Below are 23,603 nucleotides of genomic sequence, written 5' to 3' on the forward strand. Positions count from 1 at the left end.
CAATGAACCTGGGAGATCTTTCCATTTTCTACTATAGTCCCCAATTCATTTCTTTGGTGCTTAAGGTTTTTATTGTAGAAGTGTTTCACACCCTTACTTAGGTTTATTCCAGTGTATTTTTAGGCTATTATGACTGGAACTGTTTTCTTTTCCAGTTTGTTTGTCATTTGTGTATAGAAAGACTAGTGACTTTTGTGTATTAATTTTATGCCTTGCCACTTTGTTGAAGGCATTCATCAGTTTTAAACATTTTCTGGTGGTGTCTTTAGGGCCTATTATGTATACAATAGAATACAATAGCTTCATTCGTGATAGCTAAAACCGGGAAACAATTCAAGTGTCCACCAACAGGCGAGTGATAAACTGGTTTGTTTATGCCACAGAGTACTAATCTGGTAATGAAAGACGTGAACAATTGATGCATGCAGTATCGTGAATGGATCCCAAAATACATATGTTGAGTCAAAAACACTAAACAAAAACATTACCTATATGCTGAGTGTGGCAGCGCAAACCTTTGGTCCCAGCAGTTAGAAGACAGGGCAGAGGCAGGTGGATCGCTGAGTTGAAGGCTGGCCTGGTCTACATAGCAAATTCCAGACCAGCTAGAGTTACCTAGTGAGAGGATACCCCAAAACAAACAAAAACAGAACAAAACAAAAGAGAGTACTTCCTCTGAGTCTTTTTGATTCTGTTATATAAATTTCAGAAAATACAAACTAATTTTGAGCAAAAGAACTAGATCAGCATTTGCCTGGAACCAGGGTCTGGAAGGGGGAGGGCCGGATTGCTAAGGGGCATGGAGACACTTTGCAGAGTGATTAATATGTTCCTTAACTAAGCTGTAGCAGTAGCTCTTGACGTGCGTGTCTCCTGCCAGAAATCATCAGTGTGCGTAATTAAGCACGTACAGCTTATTTGTGTCGATTAGTTAAAAACAGCAGAAAACTGCAACCCAGGCACTTCTCCAACACCAGAGCTCCTCATTAGTTTCTATGCTCGTGTGCTGTTGGACTGTATATATGTACCGTGATTTTATCAGAGAGCCTTGGGGGCATGAGTCATCTGTTCCAGGTGATGAGGCCCCTTATTTCTTTGTAGTTAAGGTTAAAAATGGCTTGGGTTTGCTGAACTTGATTAACGCATCTGACATCACTGCTCAGAATGTAATTTCTGAAATCTACTGCTTCTGGCTGTCTACGACCTCCTGTCTCATTGAATTGAGAAGCCGCTTATTTATTATAAACATGAAAACAGATTGAGCATAAGTGATTTTTACATAAAATTATGGAGCCTCCGAGATAATTGAATTCAACCCTTTTATTTTTATAGAAAAGAAAGCAGGATAAATGACTTACCTGAGATCATACAGATAAAGACCAGAACTCCTCTCTCTGGGTTTATTTTTACTGCACAGATGTCAAATAATTGCTTTTTTGCCCTACGGTTGTTTACATCAGCTCAGGATCAGAACATATTCATCTTTAGGGAAGAAAATGAGAAAAGAAAAGAAATACAAGGACCAAACAATCCATGGACCATTGTTGAATAGTGCCTCTAGAGGAATGATTGTTTGAAGTTCCTTTTCACTTCGCAGTGAAGCCGACAAAGGAATGATTTTTGAGGAAAAAGAAAACCAAGCTCCTTGCTCTGTCTCGTTTGATAAAGCTGGTATAGTTGTTGAGAATGACCTCTCTCTCACCTGTATATGTGAAGATTTCAACTCAGCTCCTTCTGTTTGTTTGCACAGACCTAGCTCAAACATCACCTGACAAGTTGGAAAGTTTATTCACTGGCAGAGACGTTGGGATAATATAGATTTGGTTACCTTGTTTCTGTTCATTTCTTTGCTAAATGTATGTGAAAGCTTACAGTGTGCCAGATGTGGTTTTGTGCACTGGGATGCTATAGTGTGTACAAAAAAGCCCCTTGTTTGTAGATTGTAGATTTGGGAGTAGGGAGCACACAACGCAAATAATCAAATGTATAGTCTGTCAGATGTCGACAAATTTGAGGGTGACCATCATCCAGAGTGAAGGGATATGGAGTGCCAGGAGCACGTGGGTATATGTGCTGTTTTCCTCAGGATAGTAGGGCAAGTTCCAATAATAAGGAGACATTTGAAAAAATGCAGGGGCAAACATGGAGTGTATTTGGTGAGTAGGTGCATTGTAGACAGAAAACTAAGCAGGTCTAAAGAACACAGAAAGAGTTTGCCACATATGTAATCTGGAGTTGAGTTGGGGGGTGTCGGTACATGGAAATGTGCACAGGAATGGATGGGAATCCAGTTGTGAAAGACTTTGTTGACCCCTGTCGAGACTATAATTTATTTGGAGAGAGTGGAGGATGTCAGCATTGATGTTATAATTTTATTGCTTCTTTTTTGTTGTTGTTTACAAATTGAGGTTAAAATTTATGTAACATTAAACCATAATTTTCAATTTTGTAAAGTTCGAGTTATGAGTGTTAGAAATTTAGGTTGTTGCACAACCAGCACAGCTATTGAGTGTCGGAACATCCCTATGATTCCAAAATGGAACCTCGTATGTTAACTAGTCCCTGCTAGTTCTTCCATCCTTTTCTCTGTGGTCTACCTCTCTGTATTTGCATACTTTGGGCTTATCCTCTGAATTGAATCACACCAACTGTGGCATTCTGATTGGTTTGTTCAGTTAGCACAAAAGTTTCAACATTCATCCATGTCGCTATATATACTAGAGTTTTTTGCTCATTTTTAGTTAAACACTATTCCTTTGTATTGCTATACAATATTTTGGTTGTTCCTTCGTCTATAGATGAGCACTTGGACTGTTCCTACCTTTTGAGTACTAAGAACAATGCTACGTGAGGCCAGGGAAATGGCTCAGCTGTTGAGAACACTTGTTCCTCTTGCAGAAGACCTGGGTTTGGGTCCCAGCACCCATTTGGTGATTCACAACCGTTTGTAACTGTGGCTTCACATGATCCTGTGCCCTATTACTGCCCTCTATGGGCACCAGGCATGCACATGGCACACAGACATCCACGCAGGCAAAGCATTAATACACATAAAATGAATGAATGAATGAATGAATTATAAAGAAATCAGGGGAATAGAGTATAATGTTACCACGAGGTATGATGTTGCAGGCCTGTAATTCTAGCAATCTGGAGGCAAAGACAGGTGTATCTCTGTGAGTTCAAGGATAGCCTGGTCTGCATAGAAAGAACAACAAGTTTGGGGTACTTAGAAAGTAGATCGTAGTCTTCTGGTATGTAGAGTGTGAAGAGTGAAGGGTGAGAGATGAAACTGGAGACCTTAGAAGCAGCAGGTCATTAGAAATTTCCTGTTAGGCTAAGGGGGTTAAACACAGTTTCCACAGAAAGGGGAAATGACTTAAGTGTTTGCCGTCTCCTCCCATGGTTGGGGATGCAGCTTAGTGGGAGAATATTTGCTTAGGGCATGTGAGGCCCTAAGTGTGAGTCCCAGCATTGTAAATCTGACTCCCATTTATGTTTTAAAAAATCATTCAGGTTACTACAATGGACCAGAGGGAAAGATACCTTCCAGAGGCAGGAAACCTCACTTCCCATAAAAGACCAGATCTTGGGTTTTGTTCGAATATAAACACCGGATCTTGGTTTTCATTCTAGTGTAAACACCAGATCGTGGTTTTTATTCTAGAGTAAACACCAGGTCGTGGTTTTCATTCTAGTGTGCCATTCGAAGTGCCAAAGCTGAGGAGTGGAAAGAGCGCGCTGGAGGCTGAGAGCGAAAGTCTGGATAGCTACACAGCTGACTCCGATAGCACCTCCAGGTGGGGTTTCCTGCCTCTCTCACCTCTGACCATGCTGAGCTTTCATTTTCTTCTCTAGCAGCAGGATGCAGGTTTCTTCTACCTTGAATGTTCCTGGCATCTGTCCCAGGGCTCTTTGCTGCGACCTCAGCAGGAGTCTCCCTTTAATACTCCTGCTGACCTGGCTCTGAGCACAGCTTCCTGGAGTGAGCTAACTTCCCTGGGATGCTGCACTCTGGAGGATTCTGCCCCTCTCCCATAGGAAAGGGAGAGTGTGCACCTGTGTGGGGGCATGGTTGCTTGCCTGATTGTCCGCACTCCTTCCAGCTGACTTGGCAGTGAAACGTGACTTCTCAGTTTGGTTGCTATGGTCTGGTAGTGCCTCTCCTTCTTTGCTAGTGCTTTGGGGCCTGGCTAGAAGAGGACGGGGAAGAACTGACTTACTTCTAACTTCTGATATTTCTAGGAGAGATTCTCTGGATAAATCTGGACTCTTCCCAGAATGGAAGAAGATGTCTGCTCCCAAATCTCAAGTTGAAAAGGTAAACTGCAAGGCTATTGGTTTTACTTCTTTTCCTCCTCTCTCCCTCCCTCTCTCCCTCCCTCCCTCTCTCCCTCCCTCCCTCCCTCCCTCCCTCCCTCCCTCCCTCCCTCCCTCCCTCCCTCTCTCCCTCCCTCCCTCCCCTACTGTCTTCTTATCTCAAGTCAGAATTTAAATCAGGGATTCAGCTAAAATTTTACTTAGATTCGTTTGGAAACATTTCAAAGGTCTTGGCTAAAATGTGCGCGGACATCTTTCCTTTAAGTTTGTTATAGTTGGGTTCCGATCTGGCCCATAAGCTGTTTGTGAGTACCCTTTACTCGCTTCTTTGGTCTACCTGCTGGTCTTTTCCCATGCCCTTGCCCTTGTTCCCTTTTAGGAAATTCAGCCAGGGAGCCAAAATGCAGTCTGTGTTGACGAGGGTGACATGATATTCAAGAAGAACACCAGAAAAATCCTGAGGCCTTCAGGTAGCCTCCCCTTCATGGCTACACGGGGCTCATTCATGTTCTGAGGGCTTTTGATGTCTCTTGGTATGGAGTACAGCAGGTTTCTTTTGAGCTAAATTTTTGGTTTTCCATGCAGAATACACTAAGTCTGTAATAGACCTTCGGCCAGAAGATGTGGCACAGGAAAGTGGCATCTTGGGAGACAGGAGCAAATCCGTACCACGCCTCAGTGCAGATATGGTAAGCACTTTTATGTTTCCCTCGGCCACACTATTAAAATTTTAAATTTAGAGTTGGCTTAATTTAAATTAGAGTCCAAATTGCTTAATTATTTAGGAAAGGTGCAATGATCCTTATTTTCCCCAATTTCTGAAGAAGTGCCATTCGTTGATTTGAAGAACTGTCTTTGTTGTCACTTACTGTTGACTACATTGTTGGGTATATAGTTGGCTACTGTGACTAAAATAGCAAGAGAAGACCAGTGAGGTGACTCAGGACAAGAGCACTTGCTGGGAAAGCCCAGCATACTGAGTTTGATCTCCGGAGCCCATATTCACGTGGAAGGAGAAAACTGACTTTCTAAAGTTGTCTTTAGACTACCACATGTGTGCCATAGTACACGTATGGCTGAATACACACACACACACACATCATTATCATCATAATGGAATATATACAATACTACTACTACTACTAAAATTAAAAGCATACAAAGAGAAGGCTAGATGGGGTATTCAAATGGGAGACATAAAACTATTAAAAACCTATATTCTTTTGAGATATGAAGATATATTAAAAATAAGGACATGTGCACATATATTCACCTGACAACTCAGAGCTGTTGCAACCAATTTTGGTCCTTATTGAAGGAAAGACATTGGGTTTTGAGGCTTCCTTTTATTAACTCTCAAGTCTCTGTTGTTTTAGGAAGAAGAGGAGGAAGAAGAGGACATTGACCATTTGGTGAAGTTGCATCGACAGAAACTGGCCAGAGGCAGCATGCAGAGTGGCTCCTCCATGGTATGTTCTATGGGTTTGTGTTGATAGGCACATTGGGTACTGGGAAGGAAGGAAGAGCCAGCCTCCCTAGAGCAGGCTGGGGACCTGGGGCAATCACCCTAATCCCCCTTCCTAGGTAAGGGGCGTGCATTTCTTTGTTCCTGTCCTCACTTTAGAGCTTAGGTGCTCAGTGTAACTTCTAGGTGACTGCCTGAACCTCCCAGCTGGAGGTTCTCCAGAGGGAATGAAGGCTCCGGCTATTCTTCCATCACAGCTTTGTGAAAAGTAACTTTAGCTCCTCTGAAAGGATAACCAGGCCATGCAGTAAACAAGACCAGACTCCTTCATCTTAAGCTGCCCCCAATTCTCACACTGAAGGCGAGCAGGTGTCAGGAGAAAGACCTTTGCCAGACTGGCATCAAGGTGTGGATAAAGCTCAATATGAAACAGCCTCATGGACATTTTGGGGACATTTGCTAATCAGGGCCTACGTCTGTCATAAGTACAAAGATTGCTATTTAGGTGAACAGATTTTCACATTCACACTGGAAGAAAATATAGAGCTCACTTCATATACCTGACTGCTACCAGTGAGGAGTGGTGGCTCTCCTGCTGTTCTCAGTTCTGGCCCAATCCCTTTCCTCCGTAGATATCACTAGATAGAAGGTAGATAACTATGGCCCCATTTTAAAGCATTAACTAACACCTTCCAGCCAATGTTGCAGTGTGCATAACACACACCACAGATGCGCTTAGGTGTGCCTTATCTTCCTGCTGCTTTTCACCATTCTACAGATGAAGGGAAAGGGACAGTAAGAGTCTGTGTGTGCACCCGGACAATTTGGGATGTGCTATTGGCACTGACTTGCCCTCAGGACAAAGGGCTGTTGGCAGTGCTGGCTCCTCACAGGCTCTCCTGAGACTTTTGGCTTTAGCACGGGGTACGATGGGCTTGATTGGGAATGTGGAGTTCGTCTTCCTTAGACGTTTGTTATTGCTTTCCCTGCAGAGTACCATTGGCAGCATGATGAGCATCTATAGTGAGGCTGGTGACTTTGGGAACGTCTCTGTGACTGGCAAGATCGTCTTTTCTCTCAAGTTTGAGCAGAAAACACAGACTCTGGTCATCCATGTGAAGGAATGCCACCAGCTGGCCTACGCTGATGAAGCCAAGAAGCGTTCTAACCCGTGAGTGCTTCTGGCTCCTGAGTAACACTTTGACAGGGAAGCTAGACCTTGGAAGCTGTCTGGGGATTCTTGATCCATGTTGTCATCTCTCTGGGAGTAGAATAGTGAGTGTGATATAATAAAGGGCACAGGACTTGGAAAAAGCAAGACTGAAGATGTTAACAGAGTATTTTATTATATGCTGAGCAGGGAAGTAAAGAAGGGACTGGAGAAAGGCTAGCAAATAATTTAGCGTTGTCTTTGGTTTCTAGATATGTGAAGACTTATCTTCTGCCTGACAAGTCCCGCCAAGGGAAAAGAAAGACCAGCATCAAGCGGGACACCATCAATCCACTATATGATGAGACCTTTAGGGTATGTTTCTGAGCCTAGAGGGGAGAAGGTTTTATTTTGCTTCTGTGCCTTTGTGATACAGTCATGCCTCTACATTGTGATACAGTCATGCCTCTACATTGTGATACAGTCATGCCTCTACATTGTGAGTGGGTGACCATGGGCATCTGCTCATATCCTGACCCTTGGAAGAGAGCACAGGTAAACTTGGCTTCCTTGGATTGTTGTGAAGTTGGAAATTCACATGACCACATAGCTCATTTTAAAATTTTATTTGAGGCTCTAGAGAGATGATCTAGCAGCTCAGAGCTCTTGCTGCTCTTGCAGAGAATCTGAATTCAATTCCCAGCACCCACACAGTGGCTCACAACTGTCTATAATTCCAGTTCCAGGTGATCTAATGTCATAATCTGGCCGTGGTGACCATCTGCATGTGTGCATTGCCCATAAATATACGCAGGCACACAGTCACTTTAAACAAAATAAGTAGAATCTTTTAAAAACGAAGTTGTTTGAGGGCCAGCAGGATGACTTAGCAGGTAAAGTCTGACAACCTGAGTTTGGTTCTTCAGATCCACGTGGTAGAAAGAGACCTCTGACTCCTGCAGACTGTCCTCTGGTCTCTGCGCTCATGCTATGGCATGCTCGTCCCCACACATATAACATGATATTCATGTACCTGCATGCATGTGCACACACACACATGCACAAATAAAATGTAATAAAAAATTAGAAGTAATTGGGGATGAAAGATCCCCTTGGAACTTGGTTGTGGATAGTCTTGTGTCCTTTCAGCCACTCCAGGACAAACTTAATTACCCTGGTTTTCTATGGATTGTGTTAGGGTTAGTGAAAGAGGTTAGTTGAAGCTTTGAGCAGAGTAATTCAAAGTGCCAAGGAACTAAAACTATTTGACAGACTGTGGGGACAGTTTGCTTAGGGTTTGGAAGAATTTGTTTTTGAGGAGCTACTCCTAACTGACCACTGTGGGCTGCTTCTTTCCCTTCGCAGTATGAGATTTCAGAATCTCTTCTGGCCCAGAGGACTTTGCAGTTTTCCGTTTGGCATCACGGTCGTTTTGGCAGAAACACTTTCCTTGGAGAGGCGGAGGTCCACATGGACTCCTGGAAGCTGGATAAGAAACTGGATCATTGCCTCCCTTTACATGGAAAGGTAGTCTGCCTCAAAGGTCTTTCCCTGCTCTGTTCCGCGGTGGATTGTCTGCAGCGCCCTCTGCTGGTCTGTGTTGGAAGTAGCTTTGCATGTAGTTTTCTGTAGAGTTCTACCACACCCTGCTGGCCTTTCTGAGTTTGGCAGCAATTTCGGAGGCTGTTGCATGTCAGTTGCAGGCAAAGCAAGAAGCTACTGTGTGCCAAGTTTTTCCTGCTAACCTTTCAGAGCCTGAATGTGTCCTGACATCCTAACTTGCACCCCCGTCTCAAGTCTAACCCTTGGAGTGTATCCTAATCTGCACCCCTTTCCAAACTAAACATCCTGCTTTAGAAGTGAGAGGCAAGAGAGTTGGCGGATCTGCAATGACTGTCCTCTTGGTTATGTGTGCAGGCCAGGGGAATTTTCCTTTAGAGGAGCCCCTCAGATGTTAGTGTAGTAAGATGGCATCATAGTGGTTGGCAGTTTAATGCAGATCAGGATTAGAAGCTTGCTTCTGTAACTTACTGGGGACTTCGAGAATCCGCCTACCTTCTGCGAGCCACAGTTTAGTTTTCTACTGAATGGTACAACAGGGCTACTCCCTGCTGCAGGACTGAATGCAGGGCGATCTTTAGTATGTAACACATAATGGCCATTCCATAGCTTACTGCCATTCTGGTTGTGACAAAATGACTACATCAGAGAACTTTGGCGGCGACTTCCTAGTTATTACAATGAACTGAAGACAAAGCTCTTTGAAAGTTAGAATAGTATTTTGAATGTTTGAAACAATGAACAGTACATAAAATATCTGTGGAAGGATGTTCTAGAAACAGAATGGGGCTGCCTGATGTGAGCCTCATGTGTAAGAGATTTACTTTTATCTGTTCCATTTTATTATTGTCTTTTAGTTTTATTTTAAACCTTTGAATTTTTACCCTATTAAGGATATTAAATATAAAATGATCTATATATGCATAGTTACAAATTTAAACAACAAATCATATATAAAAACAAAGTCAATTTCATTACTTGGAAATAGCCATTCAACAAGTATTTAAGTATCCTTCTAGAATTTTTGTATTAAGCAGCATAGATAGCATCTATCTATCTATCTATCTATCTATCTATCTACCTATCTCATCTGTCTATCCATTTATACATGTGCATACATACTGTATTCTTTTTTGACCCAAGTAAATTCATATGCCCTATTGTTCATATATATGTATATAAATATATATATTCTTGATTTTAACAATTTATTATAGGCATTCCTCTATGCCATTACTTACAGATCTATCTCATTTTACTTGCTACATAATATTCTCCCACAGTTCTGTATTATAAACTTATTTACCAATCCCCCACCAGTGAGTACTTACATTGTTTACTTTTAGAAACTATGCTGTCATATCTTGTTTTCAGGACTGGTGGTCAAACCAAGAGCTTCCCATATGCTAAACAAGGGCTATACCACTGAGCCATGCCCCATCCCCGCTCTTTGCCTTCTTTGGGGATTGTAATTGTCAGAGAAAGCACTAGTGGTGAAATAGCTGAGTCAGAGGAGTGTGTATCTAATAAGTAGAGGGCTGTTGCCTTCCAGAAACTTTAGTGACATTACATTTTGTCCCTTTAAATAGTCATAAAAACAGGAAAGGAATTACTATCAAAGTAAAACTTGCTGTTAGAACCTTAGAATTCCTTAAGCATTTGCTACGCAAATCAGTCTCCCAGTGGGCTGGAGTTTGTATAATTACATTGAAAATGTCACTCTAAAGCACCATGGATAGCCATGACAAAAATGTCACACATGAGAATGGAGGTGTTTGCTCTGTGGCAATGAAGGTGTGCTGTGGAAGCACACGCGCCAGCGTCTACACACGACTAAACTCAGGGTCGAAGGTTCCCTAAAGTCAGCTACCTAAGAGCTAATGAAGTGTGCAGACAGTTTATGACATAAAATACTGTCTTGTCTCCCTCATTAAAAGTTTGTAATAACTTGAAAATTCCCCCTGATATATTTTATTTAAAACTCTATCAAATCATTCTACTATAGTATGATTTTAGTATGTAAGTTATATTACTATACACAAAGTAAGGTTTGTAAAACCAAATTTTTTAACTAAAAAATTAAAAGTCATACATTTCTTTTAACTTAAAATAATCTATATTTAATGTTTCTGGCTTTTTGACTCCCCAGCAATCCATGCACTAACAATCTCCTCCCACTTCTTGTCTGCCTTCCCCACAGACTAAGCTTGTGTATTCTGGATCTGCAGTAAGTCTAGTGAAACATAGGAGATTATACCCACCAGTAGCAGCATGCTCAGTGGTGAGAACCTAGCTTAGCCCAGTCTCAAGAGCAGGGGCAGGTGAAAGGGCATCTCCAGATGGTGCGAGCCCGTGCTGGGAAAACTGGAACATAAAGAATGCGACACCACGTGAGCCAAGAGAGTGGAGCAGTCCTGCCTCCCAGAGCTCCCTGCTCTGTGTCCTTGACATTTGTTCATTCATTGTTAGACTCGCACCGTCAACATGGGATACCTATGTAAACTAGGGACTGTGCTAAGTGTCGGCCTTTCTAGGACGACCAAAAATAAGATTAACTCCTGTCCTTCTGGCACACGGATTGTAGTGATGGTTGTTAACTAAAAATATGTAAGTCAGGCGCTGAAGATCTCAGTCGTAGAGTATATGTTTAGCAGGTATTAGGCCCTGGGCTTCATACCCAGTACTGAAGGAAATAGGCAAACTGTGAAATATTAAAATCTGTGTAGCAGACTTTTACCTAACCCTAAATTCTGTACAACCCCACCACCAAATTTTAGAGTACTTTTTCTTTTTGAAAATCAGATGTGTCTCTTTTTCACAAACAGGACACTGTTGGTGATGATAGAGGAAGTAGGGAAAGGTCTTCTGGCTTTTCCCAGTCTGTTCTCCTTGCTGTAGATTGTTCTTCATTCTTTGGATTGTTTCATCCAGTCTGGTGCTAAAAGTCATGGACTCTGGAACCAGTGTGTCTGAATCTGAATCCTAGGTCTGGTAATTACTAGATGTGTGTCTGTGGGAAAAGGACTTAACCTCTCTGTTTCTTTATTCAATAGCCCATAAAATAAGGGTAATACCTATTTTGTAGATATTACTCAATGTATTAAATGATATAGTTATACTACTAAAACACTTTCTGGCAAACAGTAAAAGCTATATTAGAGACATTAATAAAATCATTACACATGTATAGTTTTAATACTTTTTATGTTTTATTTTATGTTTATCTTATATTTTATATATTTATGTTTATATTTTATGTTATTAATTAATATAAGTGAGATTTTTCTACTTCTTGTTTTGTTTACCTAACATTAAGTATATATTTTTTATTTTCCCTTTTCAGAAAGCATAAGTTCAGTATAGTCTTATTTTAGTATATAAATGAAAGCATAGATTTAGGTTTATTTTACCCAGCAGTTATAAGGTGGATTTTTTTCTAGGCATATAACTAAATATGTGTTATATTCAATAGAATTTGAAATAAAAAAACAGCAACACTTCCAGGAGCAGTTGACACATAGCCAGGATAGGTAGCATGGCTGGAATCGTCTGGGTTCGATTTTAATTGGGTGGCTTATAAGAGGAACACCACGTTCAAGCTATTGCTCAGAAGAGGAAAGTTGACTGCTTCCTTTTTTCTGTAGTGACCTTTCTTTCCTTGTACTTGGGCTATCAGAGATAGCTTGTGTTCTTTCTGATAGCCTCATGCCACACGTCACATGAAGGCATTCAAATCACTCTTAACCCTGCTTGTGTTCGCTGACACAGAGACTGCTTCCACTTGGCCCTTACTAACAGCGCTGGTACTGAGATTCTTAATCATATGTCAGTCATTCTTTTGTGAGTTTGTGTGGCCACCTTGTTGGCGTACCTTCGGGAGCATTTGGGATCTAGTGATCATGTCCCCAGAGCGCACAATAGTGAGCCTTGATTCTTCTGGATCTCCTCCTGGAGAGGCTACCAAAGAAAACTGTAACTGCTATGGGATTGTAGCCATTAAAGAGGGACTGTCTTATGCCATGAACCTGTTCTTGGGGTCATTTTATTTATTCATTTTCTTATTTTCTTATTTTTGAACTAGGGTCTGGCCACCTATGTATTCTAGGCCGACATCAAGCTTGTGACCGTTTTACTTCAGCCTCCCCAGGGCTGAGGTTGCAGAGGTGTATCACCACACTCACCCATGGGAACAACTTTATAATCCTCTCAGGGAGAGGGCCCAGCGTTTCCTCAGAGGGAGGCCTGATCTCACTTGTTGGATTTCCCTATGTTTCAGATCAGTGCTGAGTCCTCACCTGGCTTGCCAGCACACAAAGGCGAGTTGGTGGTTTCATTGAAATACATCCCAGCCTCCAAACTTCCCGTTGGAGGTGACCGGAAAAAGAGTGAGTTTTCTTTGGGTCCCTGGATTCAGCTGCTCTTAGCTTCTATACAGGGTGTGTCAGAGATTGCTACCAGCTCTGTTGGCTAGGGCAGGCTGGGATGTTTCCTGGATCTTTTAGGTAGGAGTCCCTTCCTAAGGAAGCCTTTACCTCTCTCAACTGGAAGGAAATGCCATACATTGTGCTGACATTCCTTTTAGGTGACCTTTAGGCTGTTAATGTGATTTGGTCTCGTTCATCTGCGTCAAACTACTAAGAAGGCAAAAGAGAAGAGGAGCTTTGTGGCCGAGAAAGGTGCTTGGATATGGGAAGAGCAAGGCTGAGTCACTAACACAACCAGCATGGTGCTGGTGATTGTGGAAACATAGATGAGAGAGATATGGTACTTGTCCTTTGAGGACAAGTTTTTTTTTTATTATTATTATTCAGAAAGGTAATCATATGCCCAAGCCACCCGCCAGTGAGGGTGATGGAGAGAGAGCTTTGTTGAGGAAGTAATATCGAAACTGGACCTTGAGATTTTACCAGGTACAAACGGAGGGATGGTGAAAGAGAGGAGCTGTTCTGGAAGAAGGAACAGGACTAGCACAGGATTTTAAAGAGCTTGGTAGCTGGGTGAGGTAGTTCCTGCTTATAGTCCTAGCACTTGGGAGGCTAAGGCAGGAGGATTAACATGAAATTTCAGGCTGGATAGGTTATACACTGAGTGATAGACCAGACTTAGCTATAGAGTGAGAGCCTATTTCCAAAAAATTGCAATCTAAAACAAAAAGAAAAATGAAGTAATATATTAAAAATATAGACAAGGGGTGCAGTTCAGTTCATAGAGTGCTTGCAGAGCATGCATTAGGACCTCTGTTGTACGCAGGGAGCATGGCATAAACTGATGCTTGGGAGGTGGAGGCAGGAGGTCAGGAACTGAAGGTCATCATTAGACCAGCTACACAGTGAATTTGAGATCAGCCCAGGCTACTACATGAGACTCTGTCTCATAAAGGTCCTTTCTATACACGCCTGGTAAATGTAGAGTTCTAGGCCAGCGGTCTGGAGTATGTTCCCAGTTATAGTGGAGCTGAAGTTGTGGTGTGAGTGTGCTTGTGTGTAAGTACAGCTGGGATTGGAGATGAGTCTGGAGCCATCTGAAAAGAAAAAGACTGTGAGTGAAGAGTTTAACTTGATCTGCTGGCAATGCCAAAGCAAAGATCTTTTTTTTTTTGGATTTTTGAGACAGGGTTTCTCCGTAGCTTTTGGTTCCTGTCCTGGAACTAGCTCTTGTAGACCAGGCTGGCCTCAAACTCACAGAGATCCACCTGCCTCTGCCTCCCGAGTGCTGGGATTAAAGGCGTGCGCCACCACCGCCTGGCTTTTTTTTTTTTTTTAATAAAAAAATATACCCTTGCAAAGTATAATGTAGAAGATTTGAACAATCAATAGATCCCAAGGAGGGTATGCAGAATGACTAGAAAAGAAGCAAAGACCAAGCCTTTGGCAACAGGAACATTTTATTTTATTTTTATTTTTTTCATTTTTACTGACATATTTATTTATTTTATTTATTTATTTTTATTTTTTATTAAAAATTTCCACCTCCTCCCCTCTTCCCATTTCTCTCCCCCATCCCCTTCCCCTCCCCCTCTAGTTTGAAGAGCAGTCAGAGTTCCCTGCCCTGTGGGAAGTCCAAGGTCCTCCCCCTCAATCCAGGTCTAGGAAGGTGAGCATCCAAACAGACTAGGTTCCCACAAAGCCAGTACATGTAGTAGAACCAAAACCCAGTGCCATTGTCCTTGGCTTCTCAGTCAGCACTCATTGTCAGCCACGTTCAGAGAGTCTGGTTTGATCACATGCAAGGATGAAGACATGGAAAATGTCAGTGAGGGAGAGGGTTATCAGGACGTCGAAGGACCTGTTTGAAGGAGAGAGTTTGAAGAGGAGGTGGATAGGAGCTCTCAGCCTTTCTCAACACTACAGGCGACCAGGACAGATGAGGCCTGAGAAGACACTGCTTGCCTGAATTAGACTGGAAGACATTAATGAAATCTGATTTCACAAGAAACTAGGCTGCATGAATGTGGCAGAGAAGAGGAGGTGATGATCATGGTCATTCTTGGCAAGGGTAATTGGTCGTGGTGAAAGGAAGGAAAGGTACAGAGGACAGCTTCCGAAGGATCTGATCGGAGGATGGCTGTTTTCTCTGAAAGTGGATATTTAAAAAAAAGAAACAGTAAGATCAGTGTATATTCAGACTGAGGGCAAGGTGTCAGTCTGGGGAAAGGGATATCCAAAATGGTAGGTGGGGGGGGGCATTGATGGTGTCTGGTGAGTTGTGTGCAGTAAGGATTGAAGTCAAGAACTCAGCAGAGGAGTTCCTTCTGCTTTAATTGCTTAACAAATGCCAGGCACCTTTGCTTCTTGTTGACTCATGTGTAAAATGGGCACAACTGTGGTGTGTAACTCATAGGATTCTTTGGAGGAATGGAATTGCTTACGATTGTGTTTGGTTCATAGCAAGTTTTCAAGGAGCATTTGTTGTGGTTGGGGTTATTTATTGTGTCCCTACTGCTAATGCTAGGCAATGCGCTAGGAACAGAGGACGCGGGCACAATTCAGTTAAGGAGTCTGCTGTATCCCAAAGTAAGGAGAGGAAGTGCTATGTAATTAAAGCACAGGACATACCTGGTGGTGTGGCGGTTCTCTTGCAATGGCTGACATCCCTTACAGGTAAAGGTGGGGAAGGGGGAGAACTCCAGGTGTGGATCAAAGAAGCCAAGAACCTGACGGCTGCCAAATCAGGAGGGACTTCAGACAGCTTTGTCAAGGGGTGAGTCCCTGGACCAGCATCATGCTAATCAGTGAGTTATAGGGCAAGCAAGTTAGCGGGGAACCCATTCGAATTTCCCTCTGTAGATCCATCCTGCCCTCATCCTACCATCCTCAGCAGCTTTGGTTCTGAAATTAGGGAATGGTGAGACCTTCACCCCCCACCCACGTTTTGCACTGCCCTGAGATCTGTTTGGTCTCAACTGTGGTGCTAGCTTTCAAACTGGAGGACGATAGACAGCTAGGTTCTGACTCTCTCCGGCTAGTCCTCGTCCGGAATCCTAGGGGGACAGTCCATGCTCCCTGACTTATCTAGATGTGCAGTCCTAGGCTCTGTTGTCCACAGTTTTTAAATAGTGTAAGCTTCATCTATATTGGGGGGCCATTTATTGACTTAAGGTCCCCAAGAAGTCATGTTTGACTAAGCTTATACCTGTTAGTAATGGCTTCATGTACCTTACGTGAGGAAAGTGGAACAACATATTTAAATGCCTCCTTGGTGGTGCATAGAGCGAAGCATGACTGACATAGTCATTTTCTCTCCAGGCTAAAGTCAATAGATAATCTAGTGGAAGTAGTGGGGAGTCTGCCTCAGCATATTCAAAGGAGGGCTTGTGTGCACACGGACCTGGTTGTCGGCTTACCATCCTGGGCTAGGCCTGTGGTAGGGGCAAGGGGAATTTAGATGTACTGCCGGCTTGAGTAGGTGTTGCTAACTCCCCACCCTCTGCCAGATACCTCCTTCCCATGAGGAACAAGGCCAGTAAGCGTAAAACTCCTGTGATGAAGAAGACCCTGAATCCCCACTACAACCATACCTTTGTCTACAATGGTGTGAGGCTGGAAGACCTCCAACACATGTGCCTGGAACTGACTGTCTGGGACCGGGAGCCCCTGGCCAGCAATGACTTCCTGGGAGGGGTCAGGCTGGGTGTTGGCACTGGTGAGACTCTCTCCCCACCTGATCATCACTTGTCTTAAAGGCCTCTTGTCTATCTAACTCTTCCTACCTCTCACCCTCCGTGATACACAAAGATTGCTTCTGACGGAATTTCTCTTCCTTTATGTAAACATCTATCAAGTGCTTACTGAGTATCTGCTACCTGCTAGGCTTAAGGGAAGGCTGAACTCCTACAATGTTTTCTGTACAGAAAGGTGACCCTGAAAGCCAGGGGCTTCATTATCCTCCCACAAAAGATCTAAAAACTACCTAAATACCTGACTTGTGATTCCTATCTTCTATCTTGGGATAATGAGAAGGGGTTTTTGCCAGCAAATCTGTGCTCTGCAAGGATTTTTTTTTTTTTTTTTTGGTTTTTCGAGACACGGTTTCTCTGTGGCTTTGGAGCCTGTCCTGGAACTAGCTCTGTAGACCAGGCTGGTCTCGAACTCACAGAGATCCGCCTGCCTCTGCCTCCCGAGTGCTGGGATTAAAGGCATGCGCCACCATCACCCGGCTCTCTGCAAGGATTTTAAACTTAGCCCTCGCTTCGCAGCGGTTCTTTGTCTGTAATGTGTTTCTTCTGTATGATCCATTTCATTTGATTTGGCTATTGAAAGGGACTATAGACATGCTCTGATGATACCAATCTCTTTGTTTATATCTTTGTTTTGAGACAGGGTCTCCTGAAGTCCAGCTTGGCCTCGAACTTCTAATACTCTTCACCTCCAGCTCTCAAGTGCTCAGCTAATAGACGTGCACCGACATGTTCAGGCCTAATTTTATTAAATAAAAGCAAATCTTCCGTTGACCACATCCCCACCCCACCCCTAGAAAGAGTGATCCCTGTTTCATGGCCTTTCCTTCAGTTCTCAGTTCATTATGATATGACTTCCATATTTGTACTCTTCTGAGTCTTATTCATGCCAAAGTGAGGTTATTCTCACTCTAGAATTCCCAAGCACTATTTAAGAGAGCAGATTATTTCCTTTTTCTTGAAATCCTTACCACTTACTGCCTTCTTGACTCTCTTTGACTCCATTGCACACCATTGCTCACTGTCCTTCCTGGGTTCTTCATTCTGCACTTCTGTATTCAAACTTGAAATGAGGCTGCTCTCTGGGCTTGGATACTCTTTTTTTTTTTATCTTTTTACAGTCTTGATAAGGCCTCTCCAACCTTTTGACATTGTGACATTTTTAAGCATAGTGTTCACACCCAAGAACTGCACAATCCAGTTATCAAGAAATCACAGAAAGTAAAAATAAATAAATAAATAAAAACTTCATTGTTTCAATTAGTTATGATTTTGTGTTAGACCACATTCATTTCTATCCTTGAGCCATGCAGCTCTGGTTGGACATTTCTGTGGGATTCTTATGACTTTGATTACTAACTGTATATGAATTACTAATAGAAAGCACCTCCAATGGTATTTTTGCACATATAAGCTACTTCATGTTGGTTCCCTGTGTAAAAAAACGTTTTGGTGACTTTCTTCCACCTAAGAAATTCTTACCAAGTCTATAGACCCTGTATAATCTAGACTCTTCCTTTTTTATTCTTCCTGTATCATTTTCTTTCTTATTCGTTGTGTTCAAATCACCATAACTTCTACTCTGCTCTCCAAATATGCCACGCTACTTCCTGCTTTGGGACTTTAAAATAATTGTCTTTACTATTCACATGTAATGTCCCTAAAGGCAGGGACATTTTTTGTGTTTTAATCAATATATCTCCAAATTGGCATAGAGTAGGCACTCAGGAAATGTTCATTGAGTGAATGAATTACTATACAAAAAATAGAAGTAAGATCACATAATCCTAACTTTGGAGAATTTACAGCTATAATAAAAGGTATTCAGAGCTTGGGCATGGTTATGTATGCCTCTGAGCTTAGCATCTGGCAGACAGAGGCAGAAAGATTGCCACAAGTGGACTGGAGAGATAGCTCAGTGGTTAAGAGCATTGCCTGCTCTTCCAAAGGTCCTGAGTTCAATTCCCTGCAACCACATGGTGGCTCACAACCATCTGTAAAGAGGTCTGGTGCCCTCTTCTGGCCTGAAGACATACATACAGACAGAATATTGTATACATAATAAATAAATAAATATTAAAAGAAAAAAAAGATTGCCACAAGTTCAAGACCAGCTAGGGTTTCAGTGTGAACTTCTGTCTTCAAGAGGGGCGGGGAGAGAGTCAACATTTTGAAAATTGAAGGATCCATGTATATTAACCAGCCCACTGCCTTTTTACTGTGTATTCAAGAAACTATTCTTTTAAAAACGAAGTCAAGTTGCTAATGACAGAAGAGTAGCAGTTCTGGTATGAGGTGTCAAACACCAGAGCTCTGAAAAAGCCACTAAAAATAAAGCCCCCTTTGAGATTTTGAAATTTCAAGTCCCATTTCATCAACCTGCAGTCTCCTGATTGTCTTTGGGGCACAAGTGCTGTTGTGAGCATTCTCTCTTCACTGTACATTGTTTCTGGGTTGGCCTCCCCCACTATGTAACCCATCCTCGCTGATGGACTAGTGGAGGGACTCTGTTCAGCCTGTTCTGCTGTTTCTCCTCAGGGATCAGTAATGGCGAAGTGGTGGACTGGATGGATTCGACTGGTGAGGAAGTGAGCCTGTGGCAGAAGATGCAACGGTACCCAGGGTCTTGGGCAGAAGGAACTCTGCAGCTACGTTCTTCAATGGTCAAACAGAAGCTAGGTGTATGAGTCCCTATCTTTGTCTGCAGGTGCAGCCCTGGTAATCCAAGTCAAAGGCTAAGCAACCACAGTGAGAGCTTGCTAATTTAATGTGTGTGCATGTATGTGTATAAACATGTATTTCTGCAGATCTTATTTTGCTAGCTAGTGTGACACAGATGTGTTCCTCCCTTTAAAGAAGCCCAAGAAGAAGGGTCTTTTCGAGTGGTTTTTATTTATGTATAGTATATTTTCAGAGCACATAGTTGCCTCTGTCTTTCTGTGCTTTAACTAACTTTAAAAATCTTTTACAGCAACTCTCTACTTTCTGTTCTGCTATGCTCACTCCCACTTCCCCTGGAAGTATGGCTGTTTGGAACAGTAGCTGTAGTTTGTGGGTCTAGGTGTGCAAGGTCTGGTAGTTAAAGACAGTGCACTATGGGAGAGGGGTTTACTAACAGTCCTTCCTCTCCAGTTTGTATTTTATCTCATTATCTACCTTGATACATTTTTAGAAATTGCCTTTTAACTTTTTTTTTTTTAAAGCAATTTCCACCTTGTGTGAGTGTAGTGGCTTTCTTTGAAATGCAACGAAAACTCTCCAGCTCCTCCCTAGACCTTTGCGGAGCACTTATAATGGAACCACTTTAGAAAAATCACTCTAATTAGATAATGGCCTTTTCACTGGGACATTAACCTGCCCTGTGAGACCTACAAGCTGATCCCAGAAGGTCTACGTGACTCTGAAGAAAGTTTCTCACAGCCCATGTTGAATTCTCTTTTTTTCAACCGTTTTAGCAGTTGTTAAAGAGGGATTTCCTTATTTCTCTAATGGAGGATGAGACATCGTCACTCTCACGTACTACAGCTTTTTCTAAGTTGGTGGTTGGGGTGTGCTGTTGCATAGAACATAGTCTGTATACCTCCGTTTCAGCCAGAAGAGCCAAAGACTGTCTAAAGCAATACAGTACTCCCCCAGGCTGGGGATTATTGCCACCCCATGAAAATGTGGATGGAATCGCCCAGCTATTCTGACTTTTGACCTAATATATTTTCAGTTCCCATTTTGGTTGATTCCTAAACTTGACCTGCACGTAACAGCGGAGTAGCATGTTGAGACTTATAAGGGCGATCTAGTGAGCTTTCATTTCCTGCTCCTCACTCTTCGATACTCAACTTTTCATTCATGGCAGTCTATCTCTACAGAGGTGTGTGTGGAAGGAGTCCGTGCCAGAGAGGAAATCCTGTCAATGGAGCCGGCTGCAGATTGACTTTCCTGTTGGGTCTCTGAATTCAGCGGGGTGATTAAGATTGTATGCGTGAATTGCATAGAATGTTTCAGAGATCTATTTAATGTGGATTGATACTGTTAACGGAAGTGTAACTCAAGAGCCCGGCTCACACTTGTTCTTTGGTATTCCACCTCGACTTGCATGCGTGTTTCAATAAAGCTTTCTCACTTGAGTGTTTACACGTTGAGTTCTGCAGATGTTTTTGTCTCTGTTGTCCTGACTTATTGTTGCCACTTTCACTCATAGCTTGAAGGTCAGAACCAGAGTAATAAATACACTTTGCTATACTGGAAGAAAACCAATCTTTTCCCACACTGCTGTCTGATACCCTTGTTGAGCCCACGTTCCTTGTCCTACATGTTTGGAATCTAAAAGTAGCACTACTCTTATCCCTCTCAGGGACCCATAGAAGTCGGCCTTTGGCTTTGTAGAGTGTCCCTCGCTGGAAGAAGAAAAATGTTCACACAGGCATGAGGGAACACCTTCCGTGTTACCCCTACTTCCTTCTAGATTATTCGGTTTCTTTTGGAGGTCAGGATTTTTTTTTTCTCATCTACTCCATTATTTAGATTCAAGAGCTAAATCGGAGATGTTATACAACTCACCTTTGAAATAAGGCTCCAATCTTCTAGCTAAAGCTCAAGTGATTCTTGGCCTCTGTGCAAAAGCATATTTGTGAAAGCCAAGTACATCTTGTATACAAGGGTTTGCATGAGATTGTCTGACTTTCTACAAAACCTCATGAAGTAGGAAACCTTCCCTTCTTGCAGAGCAAACATGAGCTCCTTGTCACGTGACTGAATTGGAATTTGAATCCAGACCTGACTCCACCATGTTGCCTTCTGTGAGAATGATGTATGTTAAGGGCAGAACATCAAACAAAATGATGACTTGTCTTTCTTAAAATACCTTAGGGTTTCTTAAGTCATAATCTATAAGGACTACCACGGAGGTTACAGTAAAGCCTTACTTACAGAAGGCAAGATTGGCTTGACTACTCCAAATGAAGCAAAACGAAAGCCCCTAAAGCTCTTTTAAGCCTCAGTTGCTTGGAGCATTTACATGCAAGGGTCAGGCCCAGCTGGGAACTTTATGCAGGAGGTAGTGGGGCCCTGTGTTATCTTCTGGGACATTCACCTACTAGCAAGTCCTGGCTTGCCACTTGAAGTGCTAGTATAAAGACAAGGAGAGCATTTATCTTTCCCAATGTGTTGTCTTTGCCTTTGAAATCACAGACCTTACTCTGACCAGAAATTTCCTACATGAACTCGCTGCATTTCACCTTCTGCCTCGGATTTGCCTTTGGTCTATCAAAGCTCCAGTATTTTTCTTCAGGGAAGACGGAGAAGGGGATTCCCCCCCTTCCAAGTTCGATTTTTTTCCCCCATGTTTTACTCCACCAAGCAACTGCTTGTCTTCTCGTTTTGCCTTTTAAAACTGAGATTTCCAAGAAAACCCCATTTGAAATTGCTTCTCTCTAATTCACTGCTATGCCTGTCTGTTGTAGGCTTATGATTTCTGTCTTAGCACTCTGCTTTAAAGAGGAATTTTCCTGAGCTGAGAGTCTTTCACTTTGCTCCTTCCACCTGAGACCACTGTGACTGTTGTGGCTGTAGAAGATGGAACCTTTCTCCTTCGAGTGTTCAATTATCTTGGAATGGGAAGTAGAAAAAAAAAAAGAAGTAGAGGTCAGATGGCAGAGTAGAAGCTTACTGCTGGCGTCTGTGCCCAGCTGCCACTTACTAGCTGTGGGAATTTAGCATATTGCCTAGCTTCTCTGAGATTCAATTCCTTTAGTGAGTCAGTGGGAGCTAACAACAATACCTACCTTCTTTGGCCCTTGTGACACTTCTGAGTCAGTCAATAGTGTGTTTATAATGGCACCTGACACAAAGTGCATTCTTGAGCATTGTTAGCTCTGTCTCCCCACCCAGCCTGCTCGCTGCCTCCAGTTGCCCAATGATGGTGCCCAGGAGAAAATGGAAGGAACAGGGTGGCTGAGCCTTGACTATGTCTCTGGCTTCCATCACTGTCTAAGAGGCAGTTCTCAGAAGCAAGGGAAGAACATCTGTTTTCAGACCCTGGTGAAACACCCCTTGGGAGACACAAGTAAGAGCAGAAACCTGCAGCCGGATGTATCTCAGCAGCAGTGTCTGGCGTGTGAAAGATCCTGCCTTTATCGCCCAGCAAAGAGGGGGCTGGGAGTGGACACAAAAGATGCAAGATAAAGGAAGAAAGAAAAAGGAAAGGCAGGTGTGGCCCCATTTCCCAAAAGTCCACCCTCAAGTTTACTTCCAGGCCTCGTTCCTAACCTTGACCTTTGATTCCTGTAGCTACCTGCTCCGTGCTCATATCTTAAAAGTGGGTATCTGAGGAAGTTAATGCATGAGGCTATCCCTTTTGCTTTCCTGCTATGTTTCGTGGTGGTAGTGGTATGTATATATGTATGAGTGCACATGTGCATGCACACATATATGCCTCTGTATGGAGCTTATGGAGATCAGAGGCCAGTCTTGGGTTTTGTTCCTCATGCCATTTATCACGTTGCTTGAGAAAGTATTCCTTACTTGGCCTGGTACTCACCATTAGGCTAGACTTCCTGACCAGTGAACCCCACTGATCTGCTTATTTCTACCTCTCCACTGGGATGCCAAGCGCACACCACCATATCTAGCCGTTTTACAGGGATTCTGGGGAGCAAACTCAGGTCCAAATGCTTACATGGGAAGCATTTTACCAGCTGAGCCATGTCTCCAATTCCTAGAGGCAGTCTGGTTCACAGACCAGGGGAACCTCTAATGAAGGGCCGCTGCCCCAGGGGCATTAAAGCACTGAAGACCTGGTAGGCAGAAGTTCTTGCCCACAAGCTATTTGGAGTATCTAGGAGGGAACTTCCTGCTCTGGCTGAGTGTTACTTCCCAAACTGGAGAAAATGTTTTTCTAACTCTTGATGAAGCAACGGTTCAAGCAACATTTTTTTTTT

General features: G+C 42.8%; 1 protein-coding gene across 3 annotated transcripts in view; it reads left to right on the top strand.

Annotated features, from left to right (window-relative positions):
• The window catches only part of Sytl4 (synaptotagmin like 4), an 86,496-nt gene extending 65,718 nt beyond the window's left edge, over positions 1–20,778 (top strand). For 2 of the 3 annotated variants that reach the window (XM_057759489.1, XM_057759488.1), the window contains 12 exons: positions 3,699–3,800; positions 4,246–4,321; positions 4,700–4,790; positions 4,906–5,009; positions 5,697–5,789; positions 6,778–6,956; positions 7,208–7,310; positions 8,301–8,462; positions 12,772–12,880; positions 15,596–15,695; positions 16,429–16,637; positions 19,210–20,778. In XM_057759489.1, the coding sequence (XP_057615472.1) occupies positions 3,699–3,800; positions 4,246–4,321; positions 4,700–4,790; positions 4,906–5,009; positions 5,697–5,789; positions 6,778–6,956; positions 7,208–7,310; positions 8,301–8,462; positions 12,772–12,880; positions 15,596–15,695; positions 16,429–16,637; positions 19,210–19,358 (1,477 nt within the window). In that variant the 3' untranslated portion in view covers positions 19,359–20,778. The remainder of the gene's footprint in view (positions 1–3,698; positions 3,801–4,245; positions 4,322–4,699; positions 4,791–4,905; positions 5,010–5,696; positions 5,790–6,777; positions 6,957–7,207; positions 7,311–8,300; positions 8,463–12,771; positions 12,881–15,595; positions 15,696–16,428; positions 16,638–19,209) is intronic. The other variant, XM_057759490.1, reaches the window with a different exon arrangement.
• The last annotated feature ends 2,825 nt before the right edge of the window (positions 20,779–23,603 follow it).

This window comes from Chionomys nivalis, chromosome X (genome assembly GCF_950005125.1).
Source record: "Chionomys nivalis chromosome X, mChiNiv1.1, whole genome shotgun sequence".
Classification (NCBI taxonomy): Eukaryota; Metazoa; Chordata; class Mammalia; order Rodentia; family Cricetidae; genus Chionomys; species Chionomys nivalis.